Raw genomic sequence first — 23,162 nt, 5'->3', positions numbered from 1 at the left:
AAGAGGTAGAGTGCTAGCCATGAGCAAAAAGAAACCAGGGACAGTGCTTAGGCCCTGAGTCCATGCCCTAGGACAGGCAACAAAAACAAAACAAACTAATTTTGGTCACACAATGCACTTGCAAAACAGACTTATTTGAACAGAAATTTGACAAAACTAAACAAAAAGAAAACTAAGATGTAAGAGAAAATAAAGATTAAGAATGACTAATTGGGTGTCCGTGGTTCATATCTGAAATCCTAGCTATTCAAGAGGCTAAGACATAGAGAAGATCAAGGTTCAAAGCTAGGTTGGACATACAAGTCACCAAGACTCTATCTCCAAAATAACAAGCAAAAAGCCAGGCAGGAGGCACAGCTCAAGTGGTAGGGTGTCAGCTGTGAGTAAGCAAACCAGTTAAGCTAACTAAGGTCCTTGAGTTCAAGTCCTATACCAGTAAAAGGATTACACTTCAGGGCTGGGAACGTGACCTAGTGGTAGAATGCTTGCCTTGCATACATGAAGACCTAGGTTCGATTCCTCAGCACTACATATATAGAAAAAGCCAGAAGTGGGGCTGGGAATGTGGCTTAGTGGTAGAGTGCTTGCCTAGGATTCATAAAGCCCTGGGTTTGACTCCTCAGTACCACATAAACATAAAAAGCCTCAAGTGTCACTGTGGCTCAAAAGGTAGAATGCTAGCCTTGAGCAAAAGAAGCTCAGGGACAGTGTCCAGGCCCTGAGTTCAAGCCCCAAGACTAGCAAAAACAAAAAAGAAAAAAACCACGGGGTTGGGAATGTGGCTTAGTGGTAGAGTGCCTGCCTAGCACGCATGAAACCCTGGGTTTGATTCCTTAGTACCACGTAAACAGAAAAGGCTGGAAGAGGCGCTGTGGTTCAAGAGGTAGAGTGTTAGCCTTAAGCAAAAAGAAGCCAGGGACAATGCTCAGGCCCTGAGTTCAAGCTCCAAGACTGGCCAAAAAAAAAAAGGGGGGCTGGGGATATAGCCTAGTGGCAAGAGTGCCTGCCTCGGATAAACAAGGCCCTAGGTTCGATTCCCCAGCACCACATATACAGAAAACGGCCAGAAGCGGCGCTGTGGCTCAAGTGGCAGAGTGCTAGCCTTGAGCGGGAAGAAGCCAGGGACAGTGCTCAGGCCCTGAGTCCAAGGCCCAGGACTGGCCAAAAAAAAAAAAAAAGAAGACTACACTTGGTATGGTGGTACATACTTATGAGTCATATATTCTGGAGACTGAGGCAGAAAGTTCAAAAGCATGAGGTCAGTCTGGGCTACATATCAAGTTTGAAGCCAGCTTAGCCTTTGAGATCTTGTCTCAAAATCACACACATAGCTCAAAAGCAAAAAAGAATTCTTCAAGTCTTCAACATTTTTATAACTAGTCTATTTTACCTTTTTTTTTTTTTTTAATTTTTGGCCAGTCCTGGGGCTTGGACTCAGGGCCTGAGCATTGTCCCTGGCTTCTTTTTGCTCAAGGCTAGCACTCTGCCACTTGAGCCACAGCACCACTTCTGGCCGTTTTCTGTATATGTGGTGCTGGGGAATTGAACCCAGGGCCTCATGTATAGGAGGCAAGCACTCTTGCCACTAGGCCATATCCCCAGCCCCGAAATTTAACCTCTTTAAAAAGAAAAATTCAGGTGGGTACCAGTGGCTCATGCCTTTAATTCTAGCTACCCAGCAGAGTGAGATCTGAGAGTCAGAGTTCAAAGCCAGCCCAGCAAGAAAGTCTGTGAGACTTTTATCTCCAATTAATCATCAGAAAGCCAGAAATGGCACTATGGCCAAAGTGGTAGAGTGATCTCCTTGAACAAAAGAGCTCAGGGACAGCACCCAGGCCCTGAGTTCAAGCCCCAGGACTGGCCCTTCATTTGATCCCAGCATCACTCCTCTCCAAAAATATGGGAGTAGGGAGGTTTCAATCTAGGATAGGAGCAAAAAAAGGCATGGGCTATAATAAGCATAGAGGAGGCTACATTTAAAAGAGGTATCAGATTATGCCCAGAAACAAAAATACCTAAGAAAGCAAGAGTTGAAATCCGATTAACTAAAAATTCTGTAAAAATAACTATCAAATACAACCACATTTCCTCGCTTCACAACCCAGCTGTCATGAAATTACCCCCAAAGGATGCAAAGAATATAGCATTTTAGAGCAAAATATTGGATTTTGATTGTTGAATGCTCTGAAGAAAAACAGCTGATCCAAATAATTTTTTGTTGTTGCTGTTGGTCGTGGACCTTGAACTCGGGGCCTGGGTATTGTCCTTGAGCTCTTCAGTTCAAGGTTAGCCTACCACTGAGCCACAGCGGTACTTTGGTTTTCTGGTGGTTAACTGGAGATAAGAGTCTTGAGGACTTTCCAGCCTGGGCTGGCTTTTTACTGTGATCCTCAGATCTTAGCCTCCTGAGTAACTAGGATTACAGGCATGAGCCACCAGTGCCAGCGCAAATAATTTTTAAAGGTATTTCTTTAAAGGGGCTGGGAATATGACTTAGTGGTGGAGTGCTTGCCTCACATACATGAAGCCCTGGGTTCCATTCCTCAGCACCATATATATAAAGAAAAAACCAGAAGTGGCACTGTGGCTCAAGGCTAGCCTTGAGCAAAAAGAAGCCGGGGACAGTGCTCAGGCCCTGAGTTCAAGTCCCAGGACTGGCAAAAAAAAAATAGGTAAAGGGATGAGAATGTGGCTTAGAGGTAGAATGCTTGCCTAGCATGCATGAAGCCCTGGGTTCAAATTCTCGGGACCACATACAGAGAAAAAGCCAGAAGTGGTGCTATGACTCAAGTAGTAGAAGGCTAGCCTTGAGCAAAAGAAGCTCAAGGAGGGGGCTGGGAATATGGCCTAGTGGTAAAGTGCTTGTCTCATATACATGAAGCCCTGGGTTCCATTCCTCAGCACCACATATATATAGAAAAAGCCCAAAGTGGCACAGTGGCTCAAGTGGCAAAGTGCTAGCCTTGAGCAAAAAGAAGCCAGGGACAGTGCTCAGGCCCTGAGTTCAAGCCCCAGGACTGGCAACAAAAACAAAAACAAAGAAGCTCAAGGATAGTGCCCAGGCTCTAAGTTTAAGTCCCAAGACTGACCAAGAAAAAAGATATTATGTCAAATAAAATTTAAAATTCTATCTACTCACAGACAATGAAAAAATAATAAACCTCTCTAAAAGCTAAGCAGAATTCTATAGAAAAGCAAACCAGAAATGTCTATATCTGATTAAATATATGACCAAAAAACACAGATTCCAGTACAAGAAAAAAATTCCAATATAGGAGACTCCTGGAAAGGAACTGAAAAAAAAGGAAATTGAAAATTACTTATTACTGGATCTTTGTAGTAAGGCAGAATTACATTTTTCCTCTACTGTTGTGTTATTGTTTAGCTATAGTCAAACAGATTCCTTTATATATTCTATTGATTAATTAAAATTATGTTTCATCTTAATTGCTTTCTCTTTGGACCATGATCTCATTGTATAATTTTTCCTTTAAAATTTTAAATTGCCTTTCCTTTGGAGGGGATAAGAAGGCATTTGTGGACTTCAGGGAAAGAAGCTGAGCCCCAGTGGCTCACACTTGTAATTTTAACTACTTGGGAGTCTTAGTTCTGAAGGATCATGGTTCAGAGCCAGCCTGGACAGAAAAGACCATTAACATGAGCAAGAAAGCCTTGTAACAAGAGCATGAGGCCCTGACCTCAAGCTCCCCAGTAAAGGGGAGGAAAGGGGAAAGAAAGGCAAAGAGGGAAGAGGAGAGAAGGAAAGGGGATTCACAGAAGTGGGAATAGAGCAAAACTCAGAAAGAAAGCAACCAAGAATATTTGGTCAGCCAGGAATCCCACTAGGTTCAGGTGGTAAGCATTCAGAGTCCATAAAGTAGTAGGAAAAAAGAAAGCAGCCTATCCATAAGTGTTCTATACAAATCTGCCAGAAAAATATCTTTCTCTTTTTGTTTCTAAAGATGGGAGCCAGTGTCTACACATACTAAGCCCACTCTCTACCACTGAGCAACACCCCCATCCCCTATGTTTCTTTTCTTTTTCAGGTCTAAGACCTGAACTCATACTTGGTACCTGCTGCTTTCCCTCATTGGCCAGCACTCTACCAACTGAGTCCCACTTCCAAACCCCTTCCTCCCCTATATTTCATTAAACAAAAATAAAAAATAGATTAAAAAACAAACAAACAGATACTGACCTGACAGAGAACTGGCCAGGCTTCCTCTTCGTAACTTACAATCATCCTGACTAAGTTGTCGCTGGAGCTTAGCTTTTCCAGTAGATGAAAATATGTCAGGATTACTGAGCTTCCTAAAGAGCAGGGGACTAAGTCCAGTTACCACATCCTTGAAAGAATAAAAAATAAAACATCAATTTTCAGTATATTTCCTGAAGCATAAGAACTTTATAGAAAACATTCATTAAGTACCAATATTTTATATTTTCTATTTAACAGCTAACGCTAGAACCACAGTTCTTACTAAAACCTTGGTACACTATGTAATGATACAGAATAGTGATTGTGAAATGCCAAAGGAAAAATAAGAGAAAGATTACAAGAGGACTAAAGCCACAGAATACCAGCCTTGAGTTAAAGAAGATGATTAAAGACACACACCCCCACACACACACCTTTTTATTTTGTTTGTTTACTCATTTATTTTTGAGGCAAGACTTCAGAGTGGTCTCTCTCTTTTTTTGTTTTGCCAGTCCTGGAGCTTGAACTCAGGGCCTGAGCACTGTCCCTGGCTTCTTTTTGCTCAAGGCTAGCACTCTGCCACTTGAGCCACTGTGCCACTTTGGGCTTTATATATATATATATATATATATATATATATATATATATATATATATATATATGTGGTGCTGAGGAATGGAACCCAGGGCTTCATGTATATGAGACAAGCACTTTACCACTAGGCCATATTCCCAGCCCCCTCCCCTCCTTGAGCTTCTTTTGCACAAGGCTAGCCTTCTACTACTTGAGTCATAGCACCACTTCTGGCTTTTTCTCTGTATGTGGTCCCGAGAATTCGAACCCAGGGCTTCATGCATGCTAGGCAAGCATTCTACCTCTAAGCCACATTCTCATCCCTTGACCTATTTTTTGTTGTTGTTGTTTGTTTGCTAGTCCTGGGCCACTTAGCATTTACAAATTAAACTTGAAGCCAGGCACCAATGACTCACAGCTGTAATCCTAGATACTCAGAAGGTTGAGATCGAGAATCACGGTTCAAAGCCAGGCCAGGCAAGAAAGTTCATGAGACTATTATCTCCAATTAAACACCAAAAAAGCCAGAAGTGGGGCTGTGGCTCAACTGGAAAAGATAGCTTTGAGCAAAAAAAAAGTAGGAATTGCACCCAGGCTTTGAGTTCAAGCCCCAGAACTGGCACAAAAATAAAGTAAAACTTGAGGCTAGGAGAGTGGTTCCAGGGCAGAATATTTTGCCTAGTGGTCAAGAAGTCCTGGTTTAATCGCTAGTACTAGGGAAAGGAAGAAAATAAGTTAGAAGTAATTTGCACTATGCAAATGCTAACAGCCACAAGAGAAAACACAATAAAGGCTGTAAATGTGGCTTAGTGGTAGAGTGCTTGCCTAGAGTGCATGAAACCCTGGGTTCGATTCCTCAGCACCACATAAACACAAAAAGCCAGAAGTGGCGCTGTGGCTCAAGTGGTAAAGCACTAGCCTTGAGAAAAAGAAGTTCTGGGATGGTGCTCAGGCCCTGAGTTCAAGCCCCAGGACTGGCAAAAGAGAAAAAAAAAAAAGCCAGAAAACAAAGGAGAACTAAAATGAAGTAGATTATAACCTTTCTTGTTCCTACACTCTTCTGTCAAAAGCTGGCAAAGGAAAGAAAATACAAGTTAAATTAGATACAAAATTTAACTTTTAAGCAAGGATGACTTTTTTTAACCATTAATGGAGTATAGTGTTCACTTCAGAGGAGTATATGTACCAAGGCAAATAACTCAATATATGTAAGGTTTGTCAGAAAGGAAACCTGCCACATGGTTTAGGCAGAAAGGAGTTTATTGGGGGGAAAGCAAACTGCCAGTCTGCATTAGATGGAGGTGTGGGGAGATAAAAGGGAAGGAAGAAAGAAAAGAGCAAGAGAGAGTAAAAGAGAAAAGGAAAGAGAGTGGGGACTGTGTTGAGCCAGATTATATAGGAAAAGATGGGAGATATGGCCAGGTGGATTGAATGTGACCTCAGAGAAGGGGGAGGTAACTGCCTCCAGGTGTGCCAGTTACTTAGGTTGCTGGGTGTAGACTTAAATAGGTGGAAGGCATCTGCATGGAGCCCTCCCAGGGGTGGACCTTACAATATATTTTCCCAAATTGAACTCACCCATGTAACTAGAATCAAAATTAAGAGACACACCAATACTCTTCAAAGCCATCTTATTCTCCTTCTAGTCATTATTCTGGTCCCTCTCTCCCGCATTTTAACAGCATAAATACTTATACAAAGTGCAAAAACCTTTTTATGAATGTAATCACTCAGCATGAACGCTTTGTTGTCTTCCCTCTTTTTCACAACCAGAATAAACATTTTGAAGCAACAATACAATAATGGATTTACTCATAAGTAACCAGTCAGGATTGGATCATAGAGCAAGACAGAACCACAAGGGTCCGGGGAGACAAAGAGACAAGAGAAATAAACCTTTCTTCCTTACTTCTGTCCTTACTTTGAATAGTTTTCTAGTGCCAATGTCTCCCCTAATGAAGCCCAGTAAACCTCCAGGGCATGTGGTTCAATGGAATGACACTGTAATCCTACACAAGCTCCTCCTTAATGTTTAAGTTAGGTCAAACTTATTTCTATTATTTTTACAATCAAAAAATTTCAGAAGTGGCTCTATGGCTCAAGTGGTAGAGCGCTAGCCTTGAGCTAAAGACCTGAGGCACAGCACCCAGGCCCAGAGTTCAAGCCCCATGGGGGGAAAAAATTCAAAGTAAAATAAAGAATTTAAAAAGAGAGGGCATTTAGGATGACTTCTAGATTCCTGGCTTGGGTGATATGCTTGACAGCCAGGGGGTACAGAAAATGAAACATGCTTACAAATAAAACACTATTATGAGAATATGAATATTAGCATAAATACAAATTATATTCATTTCCCAACTATTAGGGGAATTAAAAATGCCTAGCCCAAAGAAAGAAAACCAAAGGAGATAGAATAGGGGCTGGGGATATAGCCTAGTGGCAAGAGTGCCTGCCTCGGATACACGAGGCCCTAGGTTCGATTCCCCAGCACCACATATACAGAAAAAACGGCCAGAAGTGGCGCTGTGGCTCACGTGGCAGAGTGCTAGCCTTGAGTGGGAAGAAGCCAGGGACAGTGCTCAGGCCCTGAGTTCAAGGCCCAGGACTGGCCAAAAAAAAAAAAAAAAAAAAAGAAAGAAAGGAGATAGAATAGTTTTCTTCTCATCCAAAACAGTGATTCTCAAAATGCAGTCCCCAAATAAGCAACACTGAACTTACAAATACAAATTCTTAGACCCCCACTCCGAAGTACTATATTAGTAATTCTGGGGGTGGGGCCAGCAATCAGTTTTACAAAGCCCACTACAGGTAATTCCAAAACAAAGCTTGAAAGCTACAAAACTAGATCACCAACATTCCACACAATGACACCAACAATGAAATATTAATCAACTATAAAGACTTTCACAGATTACTTGAGACTGATAATTAGTCAACTCTGGAACTAATTTACTTTTATTGTTTTGGTGCCACTACTGGACACAGGGCCTTGAGCCCTTGCTTAGATTTTTCACTCAGGGCTAGTGTTCTATTCACTTCAGTCAGACTCCACTTGGAGCTTCTCTCCACTGAAGATGAATTTCACAAACGTTTCTGTCTGGGTTGCCTTAGAATCTTGAACCAAAAATCCTCAGATCTCAGCCTCTGGAGTAATCAGGATTATGGGCGTGACCCATCAGTGTCCAGCATAAATAAATACTTCTTGATTAAATACTCAGGAATGAGATTACAAATCCAATTGACTTCTAATTCTAATTTTGTGATTTGAAATAAATAGCTTAAACTTTCTAGGTCTTCATTAACCCACATAAATAATTGTAGGGGATGGCTATACCTTTAAGACCTGGGGCTGCTTGGCTGCTAGCCCCTCCTACCCCCTTCCGGGTTCTACTGGAAGAGATAGCAAACCAGCCCCGCCTTCTGACTCAGCCATATGTGATATTATAATGGTGCCAGGCCGAGCCCAAGGAGGCGGTTCTGTGGGCCGTGGTCTCTGCCTCTGCGGAAAGTTCCGTGACATCACCATGATGGACAGTTCAGTAGCCAATCGTTAATACCCAATTAGTCCCTCCCCTTCCTGCGCCCATTACTGTTATATACCCCGCCCAGTAAACCCAGTGGGAGTTCCAGAAGCTCACCCCAAGATTGCCCGCACTCGCATCTTGTGTCGTTCTTTAAGGGACCAAAGGCAGGAGGGGCTTCTCGCGACTACGCACCCCCAAGGTTTGCACACTGGGCCGCACTCCAGCTTTTCCACCTGGCGGGATGGGGCAGGATACGGCGGGATACGCGCAAGGGTGAAGAGGGGAGCTGGACAAATAATGGAACTAATACTATGTATTTCACAGGGTAATTGTGAACATTTAAGAAACTAATCTCTAGGGGCTGGGAATGTGGCCTAGTGGCAAAAGTGCTTGCCTGGCATACATAAAGCCCCAGGTTCGATTCCCCAGCACTACATATATAGAAAATGGCCAGAGGTGGCACTGTGGCTCAAGTGGCAGAGTGCTAGCCTTGAGCAATAAGAAGCCAGGGACAGTGCTCAGGCCCTGAGTCCAAGCTCAACTGGCAAAAAAAAAAAAAAAAGAAAGAAAGAAACTAATCTCTAGATAATGTTGCTTCCTATGGTAACAAGGAGTACTCAATAATAAGTTATCATTTTTTCAAGGAACATATAGAGATTGGGTGGTTATAGTTATTTCTTTTGTTTGTTTGCCAGTCCTGGGGCTTGGACTCAGGGCCTGAGCACTGTCCCTAGCTTCCTTTTGCTCAAGGCTAGCACTCTACCACTTGAGCCATGGTACCACTTCCGGCTTTTTCTGTTTATGTGGTGCTGAGGAGTCAAACCCAGGGTTTCATGCATGCTAGGCAAGCACTCTACCGCTAAGCCACATTCCCGTTTTTTTTTTTTTTAAGTGTTCTTTTTAGGAAAAAAAATGTTACGACATCTTGACCTTTGATTTTTTTTTTTTTTGGTATTATTAATCTATTCCTGCTTTGTTCAATTTGAAAGAGAGGCTTTACTTTGTGCATTTCTTTTCCCTTCAGGGAAAAAAGTAACTGGCTCAGAATAGAGTACGATCTCTTTAGGTTTTGAAACGTAATTAAGAACAAATTCAGCCCCAGGGACCCACATTTTAAAGTTCTGTGGTATCATCACAGCTGTGCCAACTTTAATGTAGCAATGTTCCCTAAGGGAGAAGCTGAGTAGGAGATGCATACATCCTTTAACCCTTAATTTGTTGGACTTCTGCTCATTGTGTAGTTTTCTGCTTGTATTTCATCAAAGCATGGGTACTATAGTATTGCACTTGCTAAACTGGAGTGATACTGTTGAACCATTCCTCTACCCTGTTTTTCACTGTTTATTTGTAGGACAGGGTTTTGCTCCCTGCCTAGGCAAGAGCTTGAGTTGCAGTTCACCTACTTTAGTCATCTCATCATTGCTTTGACCACAAACACATGCCACTGTACCCAGGCTTCCCTCCATGGAGATGGAATCTCCTGGGAGTTTGCTGCCTGTGCTGACCTAGAACTACAATCATAGCCTTTCACATAGCTTGGGATAACAGGCATGTCTGTCCATTTGAAGCACTTCCAGTGAAATAAAGAAAAACAGAGTGTGATCTCAAGCAGCCGCAGCATAGAAAGATCAAACATATCAAGTGCACTGAGCATCAAGTTGAGTGAGATGAAATTTCAAAAAGAAACTATTGTTGACTTTTTACCACTGTAATCCCAACAGTACTAAAAAAATGTGTGAACCAAACAAATGCATGAGGCAATTACAGGGTTATTTTGTTTGTGGAGGTGGTACTAAAAATTGAACACAGTGGCAGAATTCTACCACTTTAATTACCTCCAACCTTTTTCCTTTCATTATCTTCATTTCCGTGTGTGTACATGTGTGTCTGTGCGCGTGTGCATGTACTGATGAGGAGGTTTGAACTCAGGACCTGGGCACTGTTCCAGAGTTTTTTGGTCAAGGCTGGCTGGCACTCTACCACTTGAGCCACAGCTCCACTTCCTGAATTTTGATGGTTAATTGAAGAGAAGACTCACAGAGACTTTCCTGCCAGGGCTGGATTCGAACCATAATCTTCAGGTCTCAGCCTCCTGAGTAGCTTGAACTACAGAGTAAGAGCCATTAGCACACAAGTGCTTTCATTATCTTCTGAATAGGATCTCACATTTATGCTGGGGCCAATTAGGACTGTGGCCTCCTATTTACCCTTTATAGCTAGGTGGCACATAACTACCACATCCAAATTATTTGTTTTTGTGCTGATCCTAGGACTTAAACTCAGAACCTGGGCTCTGCCCCAGCCTTTTGTGCTCAAGGCTAACTGCCACTTGAGCCACACTCCACTTCTGGCTTTTTTAGTGTTTAATTGGAGATAAGAGGCCGTGGACTTTCCTGGCTGGCTTCCAACTGCAACCCTCAGATCTTAGCCTCCAGAGTAGATAGGATTACAGGCGTGAGCCTGGCCCAATCTTTTTTTCATTTGTTGCAATGAGGTCTCAATCTTTTTCTGGGGTTGGCAGCAACCCATAATCCTCCTAATCTCAGCACCCCCAAGTAGTTAGGACTACAGTTGTGAACCACCACCACACCCAACCTTCCTAAAACTTTTTTTCCTTAAAGTTTTAGCAAGGATTTGTTTTAGTATAACAGGATAAAGTAGGGAGAAATGAAAACAAAAGGAGAGAGGCTGGGAATATGACCTAGTAGTAGAGTACTTGCCTAGCATGCATGAAACCCTGGGCTCAATTCCTCAGCACCACATGCACAGAAAAAGCCAGAAATGGCACTGTAGCTCAAGTGATAGAGTGCTAACTTTAAGCAAAAGAAGCCAGGGACAGTGCTTAGCCCTGAGTTCAAGCCTCGGGACAGTGAGAGAGAGACAGATAGAGAGAGAGAGAGAGAGAGAGAGAGAGAGAGAGAGAGAGAGAGAGAGATTCCCTGCAGGAAATAGGAATAAAAGACTCCTTTCCCAGAAAGTTTGATTAAACTAAACATTTCAAAGATAACAGGTTTTGAGAAGCTAGCCTTTACCCATACCCAGACTAAGAGAGGAAGGGAGGTTAATAAACTTGTACTAAAAACTCAGAAGGTTTCTCAAAATGCCATGTCTCAACCACACCATTACCAAAGTAATCTAGCCTTTACATTGTACTGAAATCCTACAATTTTGGCTCCTTTAGTCTTATTTTAACATCTATACCTTTAATTCCAAACTCAAAAATTATCAAATTATAGCTCACCACAAATAGTCAGCTTCCCTTCTGTATATTTTCTGCTGTATGTTTTTGTCAATGTATTAACATTGTAGTGCAGAGGAAAGAGTAGTCAATCTGTTAAAATAATTTTTCAAATTCCTCAGCAGTACTACAGATGGTGTTAGAAACTAGAATTAAACTTACCTTTTGCTATCTCCCAAAATATTCCTTTTCTTACTATTGCTTCTTAGTTACTATTGCTTCTCAAACCAGCCTCATTCAAAACTTTTGAATCATTTTCTATTCATTTATTCAACAAATAATTACTTAGCATTTACTGTAAGCATGCATTAAATTATGTTAGATAGGGCTGGGGATATGGCCTAGTGGCAAGAGAGCTTGCCTTGTATACATGAGGCCCTGGGTTCAATTCCTCAGCACCACATATACAGAAAACAGCCAGAAGTGGCGCTGTGGCTCAAGTGGCAGAGTGCTCGCCTTGAGCAAAAAAGGAAGCCAGGGACAGTGCTCAGGCCCTGAGTTCAAGGCCCAGGACTGGCCAAAAAAAATTATGTTAGATAAATGATGAAACTGCTACCTACTACAACAATTTACAACTTATAAATAGAAATGAACATGAACAAGGTGTAGTGTAGTTAGCAAGACCCCCATCTCAACAAGTAAACCATAGTCCATGAAGCAAACCTCAAATCCCAACTACTCAGGAGATATAGGTAGGAAGATCTCAGTCTGAGACTCACTGGGCAAAAGGCTTGAGATTCTATCTGAAAATTAGCTACAACAAAAAAAGGCTGCTCAAATGGTTAAACAAAGGCCTAGAAAGCATGAGGCCCCAAATTGGAAAGCTCAATGCCAGAGAAGGTGGGAGGGGCAAGTGAGCAGGGACCAGACATGAAATAAATGAATATAGGATGACATAAAAGCTAAAACATGTACTCTCCCTTTAAATCAGCAAACATTTATTAATGTCTATTATATAATTAGGAATGGATTAAAGAATATATTAGAAAACAAATATAACAATACTTATTAAGCATCTACTTGCTACATGCTTTCTAATCATTATTTAACTTACTATCTTAGAACATTACTTTTTTTAAAATCACATAATCTTAATAACCATAATTTCAGAGATTGGTTGATTTCCTTAAGTCCAATCATGGATTCTGTAGGGATTACATATGGAAAAATTTCACAGAAGAAGTTTCTGTGGCATCTGAGTTACACCTGGAGGCCTGAGTAGCATTTTTTTTTGGCATGTGTGGGTGGTGCTGGGATCAAACCTTGGGCCTCATACAGGCTCAGCAAGCACTCTAATACTGGCCATATCCCTAGCCCTTGAGTAGACTTTTAACAGATAAAGGTAGAGGCATAGAAGAAAAAGCTTTTCAGGTTTATGATTAAATAAGTATATGAAAGTGCCTAAAAATAAACAAATATTTCTTGTTTTTTTTTTGTTTTTTTTTTTTTGGCCAGTCCTGGGGCTTGGACTCAGGGCCTGAGCACTGTCCCTGGCTGCTTCTTGCTCAAGGCTAGCACTCTGCCACTTGAGCCACAGCGCCACTTCTGGCCATTTTCTGTATATGTGGTGCTGGGGAATCGAACCCAGGGCCTCATGTATACAAGGCAAGCACTCTTGCCACTGGGCCATATCCCCAGCCCCCATAAACAAATATTTCTAAATTCATATTACATTCTAGTCAAAATTCCAGAGGCTTAGACACAATGATGAATAAGACAGCTTTTTAAGAGTTCATTCTCTGATCAAACACTGACAACATTGAGCAAATATCAACATACATTGAGAAAATACCTATGTTTCTAACAAATATTCTGATAAATAATTATGTTTCTAGTACTTTACAAGTCATAGGTATACAACAGTAAATAAAACAGTCTGGACAGTCAAAGAACATACTAATCAAGAGAGAGAATATAATTTCGATAATCCATGCTATGTCAGAGAAAAGCAAAGAGCCCTAAGGAACCAAGGAAAGGGACAACTAACCATGACTTTTCTAACAAAAAGTGAAAAATACCAAAAAAGACCTTGAATGCCAGGTCAGGCAGGCTTTACTACTCTACAGAAAATCAGAAGCCACTAAAGGTTTCAGAAAACAAACAGTGAATGAATAAATTCTGGTATTATAGTGAACAGTAGGATGACTATAGTTAATGATAGCATAATGCACATTTCAAACAAAAGAAGCCAGGTGTCTGTGGCTCACACCTGTAATCCTAGCAGGAAAGTTCCTGAGACTCTTGTCTCCTTTTAACCACCAGAAAACCAGAAGTAGAGCTGTGGCTCAAAGTGGTAGAACTCTGTAGCCTTGAGTGAAAGAGCTCAGGGACAGAAAGCCCCATGGCAAAAAAAAAAGCCTCCAGAACCTGTTTTTTAGCTGGTTATTTCTGTGTGTTCAAATCAGTACTTGGTCTTGAACTCAGGCCCAGACGCTTTACCTGAGTGTTTTCACTCAAGGCTGGCAACTCTATCACTTGAGCCACAGCTCCACTTCTGGCTATTGGGTGGTTAATTGGAGATAAGGTTCACGGACTTTCCTTCTCAGGTTGGGTTCAAACTGTGATCCTCAGATCTCAGCCTCCTGAGTAGAACTGGCTGGTTATTTTGAGATTAGGACTCACTAACTTTTCTACGCAGGCTGGCCTCAAACCTCAATCTTTCTGTTTCAGCTTCCCAGTTGCTAGGATCATAGACATAAACCTTAGGCACCAGTCTTTGGTTTTAGCTTTATTCTGGCACTTGAACTCTGGGGCTTGAACTCAGATCAAGCTCTTGCTCAACTTTTTACTCCCAGATAGTATTCTACCATTTGGGTCACACCTCCAGTGTGACATTTTGCTCATTAACTGGAAATTATCTGCCCAGGCTGGCTTCAAACCAACCTCTTCCAGGTCTCAGCCTCCTGGGAAGCTAGAATTACAGGTTATCCAAGCCTCCAGTGCTCCAGATTTTTTGTTGTTGTTGGTTGTGGGACTTGAACTCTGGGCCTGGGTGCTGTCCCTGAGCTCTTCAGTTGAAGGCTAGAGCTCTACCACTTGAGTCACAGCGCCACTTCCGATTTTCTGGTGGTTAATTGGAGATGAGAGTCTCACCAACTTTCCTGCCTGGCTGGCTTTGAACCAAGATCCTCAGATCTGAGCCTCCTGAGTAGCTAGGATTACAGGCGTGAACCACTGGCACAAGGCACTCCAGCTTTTTCTTGTTTTTGGTTTTGAAATAGGATCATACTAGGTAGATCAGGCTGCCGTGAAACTCATTATGAAACCCAGGCTTGCTTGAAAATCCCCATCTTCCTGCCTCATGCTCCTGATTGCTAGGGTTACAAACCTATATCCACCACACCCGGTTTAGAGGATTTCAAATGTTTCAGCACACAGAAATAAATGTTTGAAGCAATGGATATGTTAATTACCTTGACTGTATTATTATGCTATATATATGTATATAAAATCTCATGATATGCCATAATATGGACATTTACGTGCAATTTTTTGTAAAGCCAGACATGGTTGTAAAATGTAATCCTAGCTACTCAGGAGGCCCAGATCCAAGGCTCTCCATTCAAAACCAGCCCAGCCAGACAAATCCCAGAGATTCTTATCTCTACTTAACCAGTTAAAACATGCAAGTAAAATTATGGTTCAGGGGCTGGGAATTTGGCCTAGTGGTAAAGTGCTTGCCTCCTATACATGAAGCCCTGGGTTCGATTCCTTAGCACCACATATACAGAAAGGGCCAGAAGTGGCGCTATGGCTCAAGTGGCAGAGTGCTAGCCTGGAGCAAAAAGAAGCCAGGGACAGTGCTCAGGCCAAGTTCAAGCCCCAGGACTGGCTAAAAATAAAACAAAACAAAAAAGTATGCTTCAAGTTGTGGGGTTCTGGCCTCTAGCAAAAAAGTCAAGATGAGAACAATATGTGCTGAGTTCAAGTCCCACTAAATAAACAAGCAAACCTGGCACTGGTAACTCATACCTATGATCCTACCTACTTAGGAAGGTCGGATCCAGAGGATCATAGTTTAAAGCCAGCCTGGGCAGAAAAGCAGAGACTCCATCTTCAATTAATCAGCAAAAAGCCAAGCTGAAGGAATAGCTCAAGTGGTAGTATGCCAGATGAACAAGAAAGCTAAGCAAATGCAAAGCCTTGAGATTCAAACACCAGTACCACCAAAATAAACGAATTTTAAATTTTACTTATTAAAAAAAGTGCAAAGAAGTGAGTGAAATAATCACTTAACAAATATATTTTCAGCACATGCTATTATTAGGCAGGTAGGCAATAAGGTCTAATCCTTTTTAATAGAATGCAGAATCATTAGAGAAGACTGACACTGAGTATATGTTACTAAGGTATTGCAATAATCAAGACTAAATTAATTAATTTATTAATTTATTTTTTGCCAGTCCTGGGCTTGGACTCAGGGCCTGAGCACTGTCCCTGGCTTCTTCCGAGCACCCCCAAGACTAAATTTTATAAATCTAAATTAAGGTATTGGCTGGGAATGTGGCTTAGTGGTAGAGTACTTGCCTAACCTGCATGAAACCCTGGGTTCCTCATTACCACACACACAGAAAAAGCCAAAAGTGACACTGTGGCTGAAAGGTAGTGTTAGCCTTGAGCAAAAGAAGCTCGGGACAGTGCACAGGCCCTGAGTTCAAGCCCCAGGACTGGCAAAAATTTTTTAAAAATTAAGGTACTGATAAGTGGGAATAAAGGGTTTTTTGTTTAGTTGGTTAGTTGGGCTCCCCCCGTCCCCCCCAGTCCTAGGGCTTGAACTGTGGGGCCTGGGCACTGTCCCAGAACTTCTTTTTGCTCAAGGAGAGCATACTGCCACTTGAGCGACAGCGCCACTCTGATTTTTTGAATAGTTTATTAGAGATAAGAGTCTCAAAGAGTTTCCAGCCGGAGCTGGCTTCAAACCACAATCCTACGATCTTAGCCTCCTGAGTAGCTAGAATTATAGGCGTGAGCCACCAGTACCAGGACAATAAAGACTTGAAAGAGGCTATGAAGGTAAAATCAGCATAGCCTGACAAATGACTGGCTCAGGAGATTAAGGGAATGGAAAAAAGTAAAGACCATAGATGCAATTTCCAATCTGGTAAAACAACGCTTAAAAAAACAACAACATCATTTCGGGCTGGGAATATGGCCTAGTGGTAAAGTGCTCGCCTTGTATACATGAAGCCCTGGGTTCGATTCCCCGGCACCACATATACAGAAAACAGCCAGAAGTGGCGCCGTGGCTCAAGTGCTAGCCTTGAGCACAAAGAAGCCAGGGGCAGTGCTCAGGCCCTGAGTTCAAGCCCCAGGACTGGCAACAACGACAACAAAAAAAAATATTTCAAAAGAAAACCAGTAGATTCTATTTTTTTTTTTTTTTTTTTTTTTTTGCCAGTCCTGGCCTTGGACTCAGGGCCTGAGCACTGTCCCTGGCTTCTTCCCGCTCAAGGCTAGCACTCTGCCACTTGAGCCACAGCGCCGCTTCTGGCCGTTTTCTGTATATGTGGTGCTGGGGAATCGAACCTAGGGCCTCGTGTATCCGAGGCAGGCACTCTTGCCACTAGGCTATATCCCCAGCCCCAGTAGATTCTATTTTAATTACTGAAAAACCACGGGTGCCTATAAATCGCATCCTGCATCCTGGTCAGAACTTATTCCTAAACATAGATTAACAATATAATATGAAATATAACAAGTACTATTCCATGTCATAAGCAATGGGGAAGTCATTAACTACCTCAATAATAGAGTATACAAAAATCATAACATAACCAACTGAAATTTTTCTTTTCGAAAACTATAAATTATAACAAACCATACACTTTTAAGGTCACTATCAAATTAGAAAAATCACAAATGTTAAAATACAAATGCTGAAGAGTTGTGAGGGGCTGGGAATATGGCCTAGTGGTAGAGTGTTTGCCTTGCACAGATGAAGCCCTGGGTTCCATTCCCCAGCACCACATATACTGAAAAAGCCAGAAGTGGCACTGTGGCTTAGGACCCAGAGTGCTAGCCATGAGCAAAAAGAAGCCAGGGACAGTGCCCAGGCTCTGAGTCCCAAGACCCAGGACTGGCAAAAAAAAAAGTTGTGAAAAAATGTAAGTGTGGGGTTAAAAAAAATGTGATATGGCAATAAGTCCAGCCAAAGGTTCAGATGACTCTACAGGGGTTCTGTAACACAATGTCATGAATATAAGACTTTAGACCACCCTTTTTCCAATCCTAAGCACTTGCTATGCATAAAGTAAGCCTGCTACAGAACACAGAACAATAAAAGAACAAGCTAAAACAGAGGACATATCATCAAGGAATTTTTTTGGGGGTCAGTCATACGGCTTGAACTCTGAGCCTAAGCACTGTCTCTGAGCTCTTCAGCTCAAGGCTAGTGCTCTATTGCTTTAAGCCACAGTGCCAGTTCCAGTTTCCTGGTGGCTAATTGGAGATAAGAGCCGCACAGATTTTCCTGCTTTGGCTGGCTTTGAACCACGATCCTCAGATCTCAGTCTCCTGAGTAGCTAGGATTACAGGCATGAGCCACGGGTACCTGGCTCATGCCTGTAATCCTAGGAACATTTTCAAGGACAGAAAAACAAAGACAAAATAAGAACCGTAGTAAAATAGAAACTTTGAGGGGGAAAAAAAAGAGAGAAAACATCAAGAAAGAACACATACTCAGCAGAGACAGTAAATTCATACAGTCTGGGCTGGGGATATGGCCTAGTGGCAAGAGTGCTTGCCTCGAATACATGAAGCCCTAGGTTCGATTCCCCAGCACCACATATACAGAAAACGGACAGAAGTGGTGCTGTGGCTCAAGTGGCCGAGTGCTAGCCTTGAGCAAAAAGAAACTAGGGACAGGGCTCAGGCCCTGAGTCCAAGGCCCAGGACTGCCAAAAAAAAAAAAAAAAAATTCATACAGTCTTAGAACGAAGACTAAGGGAAGACTTTCAAATTCAGTCACATAAAATAAAGGCCCCCAAGACTTCTATAGATTTGTCATGTAACTCTTAGCCAATGAAACTTTTCACAAGCAGCAATGCACTGTATTTTTATTTGAAAGAAAATTTTAATATCCATCCATCCCACATTCACAAAGGAAAATTAGACAATGAAAAAAAAAAAGTGGGGCTGAGGATATGGCCTAGTGGCAAGAGTGCTTGCCTCGTATACATGAGGCCCTGGGTTCGATTCCCCAGCACCACATATACAGAAAATGGCCAGAAGTGGCGCTGTAGCTCAAGTGGCAGAGTGCTAGCCTTGAGCAAGAAGAAGCCAGGGACAGTGCTCAGGCCCTGAGTCCAAGCCCCAGGACTGCCCCCCTCCCAAAAAAAAATTATAACAAAGAGGTCATCAGAGTACCTTTGGAGGAGGGTAGTAAGTAACTGGGAGAAAGCACATGAGAGTACTTGAGGGTACTTAAGAATGTTCTCCATCTTGATCTGCATAGTGTCCATATGAATGTATTATTCAGTAAAAATTCATAAATTGAAAGCATCATTTATGATCTGCATAATGTCCATGAGTGCAGTATTCAGTAAAAATTCATAAATTGAATGCATCATTTATTTGTGCACTGTATATAAGTCAAACTTTAATTTTTAAAAAGTTACTGGGAGCTGGGAATATGGTAAAAAGTACTTACCTTGGGCTGGGGATATGGCCTAGTGGCAAGAGTGCTTGCCTAGTATACATGAAGCCCTGGGTTCAATTCCCCAGCACCACATACACAGAAAACGGCCATAAGTGGTGCTGTGGCTCAAGTGGCAGAGTGCTAGCCTTGAGCAAAAAGAAGCCAGGGACAGTGCTCAGGCCCTGAGTCCAAGCCCCGGGACTGGCAAAAAAAAAAAAAAAAAAAGTACTCGCCTTGTATACATGAAGCCCTGGGTTCTGTTCTTCAGCACCACATGCATAGAAAAGGCCACAAGTGGCACTGTGGCTCAAGTGATACAGCGCTAGCCTTGAGCAAAAAGAAGCCAGGGACAGTGCTCAGGCCCTGAGTTCAAGCCCCAGGACTGGCAAGAAAAACAAAACGAAACAAAAAGTTACTGAAACCTAGTGCTGGTGGCTCACACTTATAATCCTAGCTACTCAGAAGGCCGAGATCTGAGGGTTGTAGTTCAAAGCTAGCCCAGACAAGAAAGGCCATGTGCCATGTCCCTGGCTTCTTTTTGCTCAAGGCTAGCACTCTGCCACTTGAGCCACAGTGCCACTTATGGCCGTTTTCTATATATGTGGTGCTGGGGAATCGAACCCCGGGCTTCATGTATACGAGGCAAGCACTCTTGCCACTAGGCCATATTCCCAGACCAAATCTTTTTTTTTTTTTTTTGGCCAGTCCTGAGGCTTGAACTCAGGGCCTGAGCACTGTCCCTGGCTTCTTTTTGCTCAAGGCTAGCACTCTACCACTTGAGCCACAGCGCCACTTCTGGCTGCTTTCTATATATGTGGTGCTGGGGAATCGAACCCAGAGTTTCATGTATAAGAGGCAAGCACTCTTGCCACTAGGCCATATCCCCAGCCCCATTTTAAAAGTTTTGAATAGAAGCCAGGTACCTATGGCTCACAACTGTAGTGCTCACTATTCAAGAGGCTGAGATCCCAGGATTGCTATTCGAAGCCAGGCCAGGCAGGACTCTTATGTCCAACTACCAAAGAGCCAGAAGTAGAGCTATGGCTCAAGTGGTAGAACTAGCCCTGAGTAAAAAAAGCTCAGGGACAGTCAGGCACTGGTGGTTGACGCCTGTAATCCTACCTACTCAGAGGCTGAGATCTGAGGATCATGGTTTAAAGCCAGTTGGGGCAGAAAAGTCTGTTAGACTCTTATCTCCAATAAACCACTCAGAAAACTGGAAGTGACACTGTGGCTCAAAGTGGTAGAGTGCTTGCCTTGAGCAAAAGAAGCTCAGGGACAGCACCCAGACCCCGAGTTCAAGACCCAGGACCAACACCAAAAAAAAAAAAAGTTTTGGACATTTGGGGTTATTCAGAATGGTACTGAGATTACAGTAAATGGATAATACCCAGCACCCTGGAAGCAACAGGAGAAATAGCCAGTGGTTCAGTTTACTCAGACTCAATGAATAAAAGATGGGGGGGCGGGGGACATAGGCTATATAATAATGATGTCCAATAAAGATATTTATTTAAATAAGGGGAAAGAGCCTAGAGACCTACATGAAATCCTGAAAGATTCAAGGATGAAGTCACTAGGATCTGAAGAGATGTGTGCAAAACAAGCTGTCACTAAGAGATCTTCAGAACATTTTTCTGCAAACCCAACAAGATCAAGGATCATATATCCTTTCACTGAACTTCCTATTGCTACTGACCTTTATCCTCTACTCATAAATAAACCTACTATTGTCTAATAAATTATATAAACTGATCCTGTCGATTGAGAAACCACACGAAGAATTTTACATTGCTTTCTATCTTTCTCATTAAGGTGTTTTCAGTGGTAAACTGAAAGGCCCAGAGCCTAGATCTATAAATTCTTGGTTTACAACATTGGGCTTGGGATTGCACTCATGAAAGTGTTATTTTCTTGTTTTTTTTGTTTCTGATTCCTCATGAAGTAGATGGTTAAGAAGAATGTTAAAAGATTCTGCACACACTAGTACAAAACTATAGATGCCCAGATCAGTGAACATTTAGGAATGTCCCTTCTTACCGTCGTAGGGACACCTCCAAACACTCTTGTCATGTCTCCCCTAATGTTATCTACTCTTCTGCATAACTCAATAAATACCCCTTTAGTAAGCCTACACTTTGCAGCTTATTCGCCCAGCCCACATTCCAGCGACCCTTCTCATCCAGACATCCAGAGCCCCTGGTTCCTGAAGACCTTTTTCTTTTTCTTTTCTTTTTTTTTTTTTTTTTAATTCTTGTACTTCATTTCCATTTCAAGCCCAGACCACCACATCCTCCCAAACTCCTCAGCTCCCCCCCTCGGAAGCCCCAGCTGGGGTCCCCCAGCCTGAGGTCCCCTCCCCCACTCTCCCATACAGACCCCTCACCCCAGCCCGGATCCCAGCCCGACCCCGGCCCGCCCTACCTGCTCCCTGCCCTCAGGCCCGGTGGGCCCGGTCCTCTCCTCCAGCCGCTGCCTGCCGGGCGGCACTCGCCGGCGCGGGGCTAAGGGCTGAGGCAACTCGGTCGCCCGCGGAGCCCCTTCTTCCAGGCGGGCGGGAGGCGGTGGCGGCTGCGGTCGGTCGCGGCAGCGGCTCCGCTTCATATCTAAAGCTGGGCCCCGCGGGCGTTAGCACCCCGACTGTCCCGGCCTCGTCCGGCCCCGGGCCGCGGCTGTGCCGCGGCAACCACCGCCCGCGGCCACCATGGCCGGGCGGGACGCCCGAAAGCCACCGACCCTAGCAGCCCGCAGTGCCTCAGCGCTTCCGGCGGGCTCACGCGCCGAGACCTCCCCGGCGTCCCTCACCAAGGAGGCAGCATCGCCGCCGACCAGTCTTCAGCCTCCCGGCACACGCTCGGCCGGCCACCCGCCGCCGGCCCCGCAGCCAGCCAGCCGCCCGCCCGCCCACCAGCCCGCCAGCCTCCGGCCGGCCCCGCCCCTCGCGCGCGCGCACGGAAAGCCCGCCCGCCGCCGCCGGACGCGCGCAGCTTCCCGCGCACGCGCCAGCGAACGGTCACGAAAGACCCTCCCGTGGCCCCCACCGCGAGGCCCTGGCAGCGGAAGGGGGCGGGGCTGTCCCGGCGGGTGGCCTGCGGCTGCGGCTGCGGCTGCGGCTGCGGCGGGACGCTCATTGATTCTTCCATTCATCCGTTCAAAAAAGGGTCGGCCATGCTTGCTGGGGATCCAAAAATGAGAGCAAACGAGACAGAGAAAGACGTGGCAGCTGGGATCGGCCTGGATCCCAGCACCGTGGTGACCACGAACACAGTTAACAGGATAAAAAAAAAAGTATTTTTATTTATTTATTTTTACTGAATGCCTGCAGACCCTGGCCAAGTCTGCGCGTTCTCACGTTTCAGATAAGGAAGAAGACTGAGGTGAAGTGAAACACACCGGGTCACCCAGACCAACTCTTCTGTCCCTTTAATACTGTTTCTTACTCCAAAGGGTAAGACAGCGTGTGAAAGCCCTGGAGAAAGGGGAAAAACTGATGGATTCCTACGGGTAGGGAAAAGACCCTCCCCCCCCCCCAAAAAAAAAGGCTTCCGGAAGGTTCCCCAGGGCCCTCCACTGACAGTGAAGTCATCCTGTAGCACAGTACAGCTTGCTGTAGCCTGGGCGGCCTGACCTGACGCCTCCAATGACTCATCTGCTTAGCAACAGTGGCGGCTGCTCAGCCTTGCCTGGCCTCCTGGCTTCAATTGGTCTGCCACAACACTATTTCCTCTCTTTGACCTAACCAGAGTTCATTCCCAGAAGCCTTTCCTCTGGCCTTACCCATTTGTACTGGGCCTCCTCTCTGAACTCTGAGCAGTAAATAACAGCTAGCATGTTAGAGTGCCTAACTGGGTTGTTCAGTTCACATAAAGAGGTAAATTGTATTGTTTCTTGTACAATTTCATTTACAGGTTCAAGTTCTATCAGATGCTCCGCATCACACAGCTAATGATGGTATAGCTGAACAGACTTCAAATAGAAATCAGATCAGATACC

At 43.7% G+C, this 23,162-nt stretch overlaps 1 protein-coding gene across 4 annotated transcripts in view; it reads right to left on the bottom strand.

Annotated features, from left to right (window-relative positions):
* Mast2 (microtubule associated serine/threonine kinase 2) overlaps positions 1 to 22,076 on the bottom strand; it is a 126,380-nt gene extending 104,304 nt beyond the window's left edge. For 3 of the 4 annotated variants that reach the window (XM_048351206.1, XM_048351208.1, XM_048351207.1), the window contains exons 1-2: positions 21,594 to 22,076; positions 4,199 to 4,346 (exon numbers count right to left, since the gene is read on the bottom strand). In XM_048351206.1, the coding sequence (XP_048207163.1) occupies positions 4,199 to 4,346; positions 21,594 to 21,773 (328 nt within the window). In that variant the 5' untranslated portion in view covers positions 21,774 to 22,076. The remainder of the gene's footprint in view (positions 1 to 4,198; positions 4,347 to 21,593) is intronic. The other variant, XM_048351209.1, reaches the window with a different exon arrangement.
* Between the last annotated feature and the right edge of the window lie 1,086 nt (positions 22,077 to 23,162).

This window comes from Perognathus longimembris, chromosome 7 (assembly GCF_023159225.1).
Source record: "Perognathus longimembris pacificus isolate PPM17 chromosome 7, ASM2315922v1, whole genome shotgun sequence".
Classification (NCBI taxonomy): domain Eukaryota; kingdom Metazoa; phylum Chordata; class Mammalia; order Rodentia; family Heteromyidae; genus Perognathus; species Perognathus longimembris.
The sequence above is the reverse complement of the archived record's forward strand: the minus strand, read 5'-3'. Positions and strand labels throughout refer to the sequence as shown.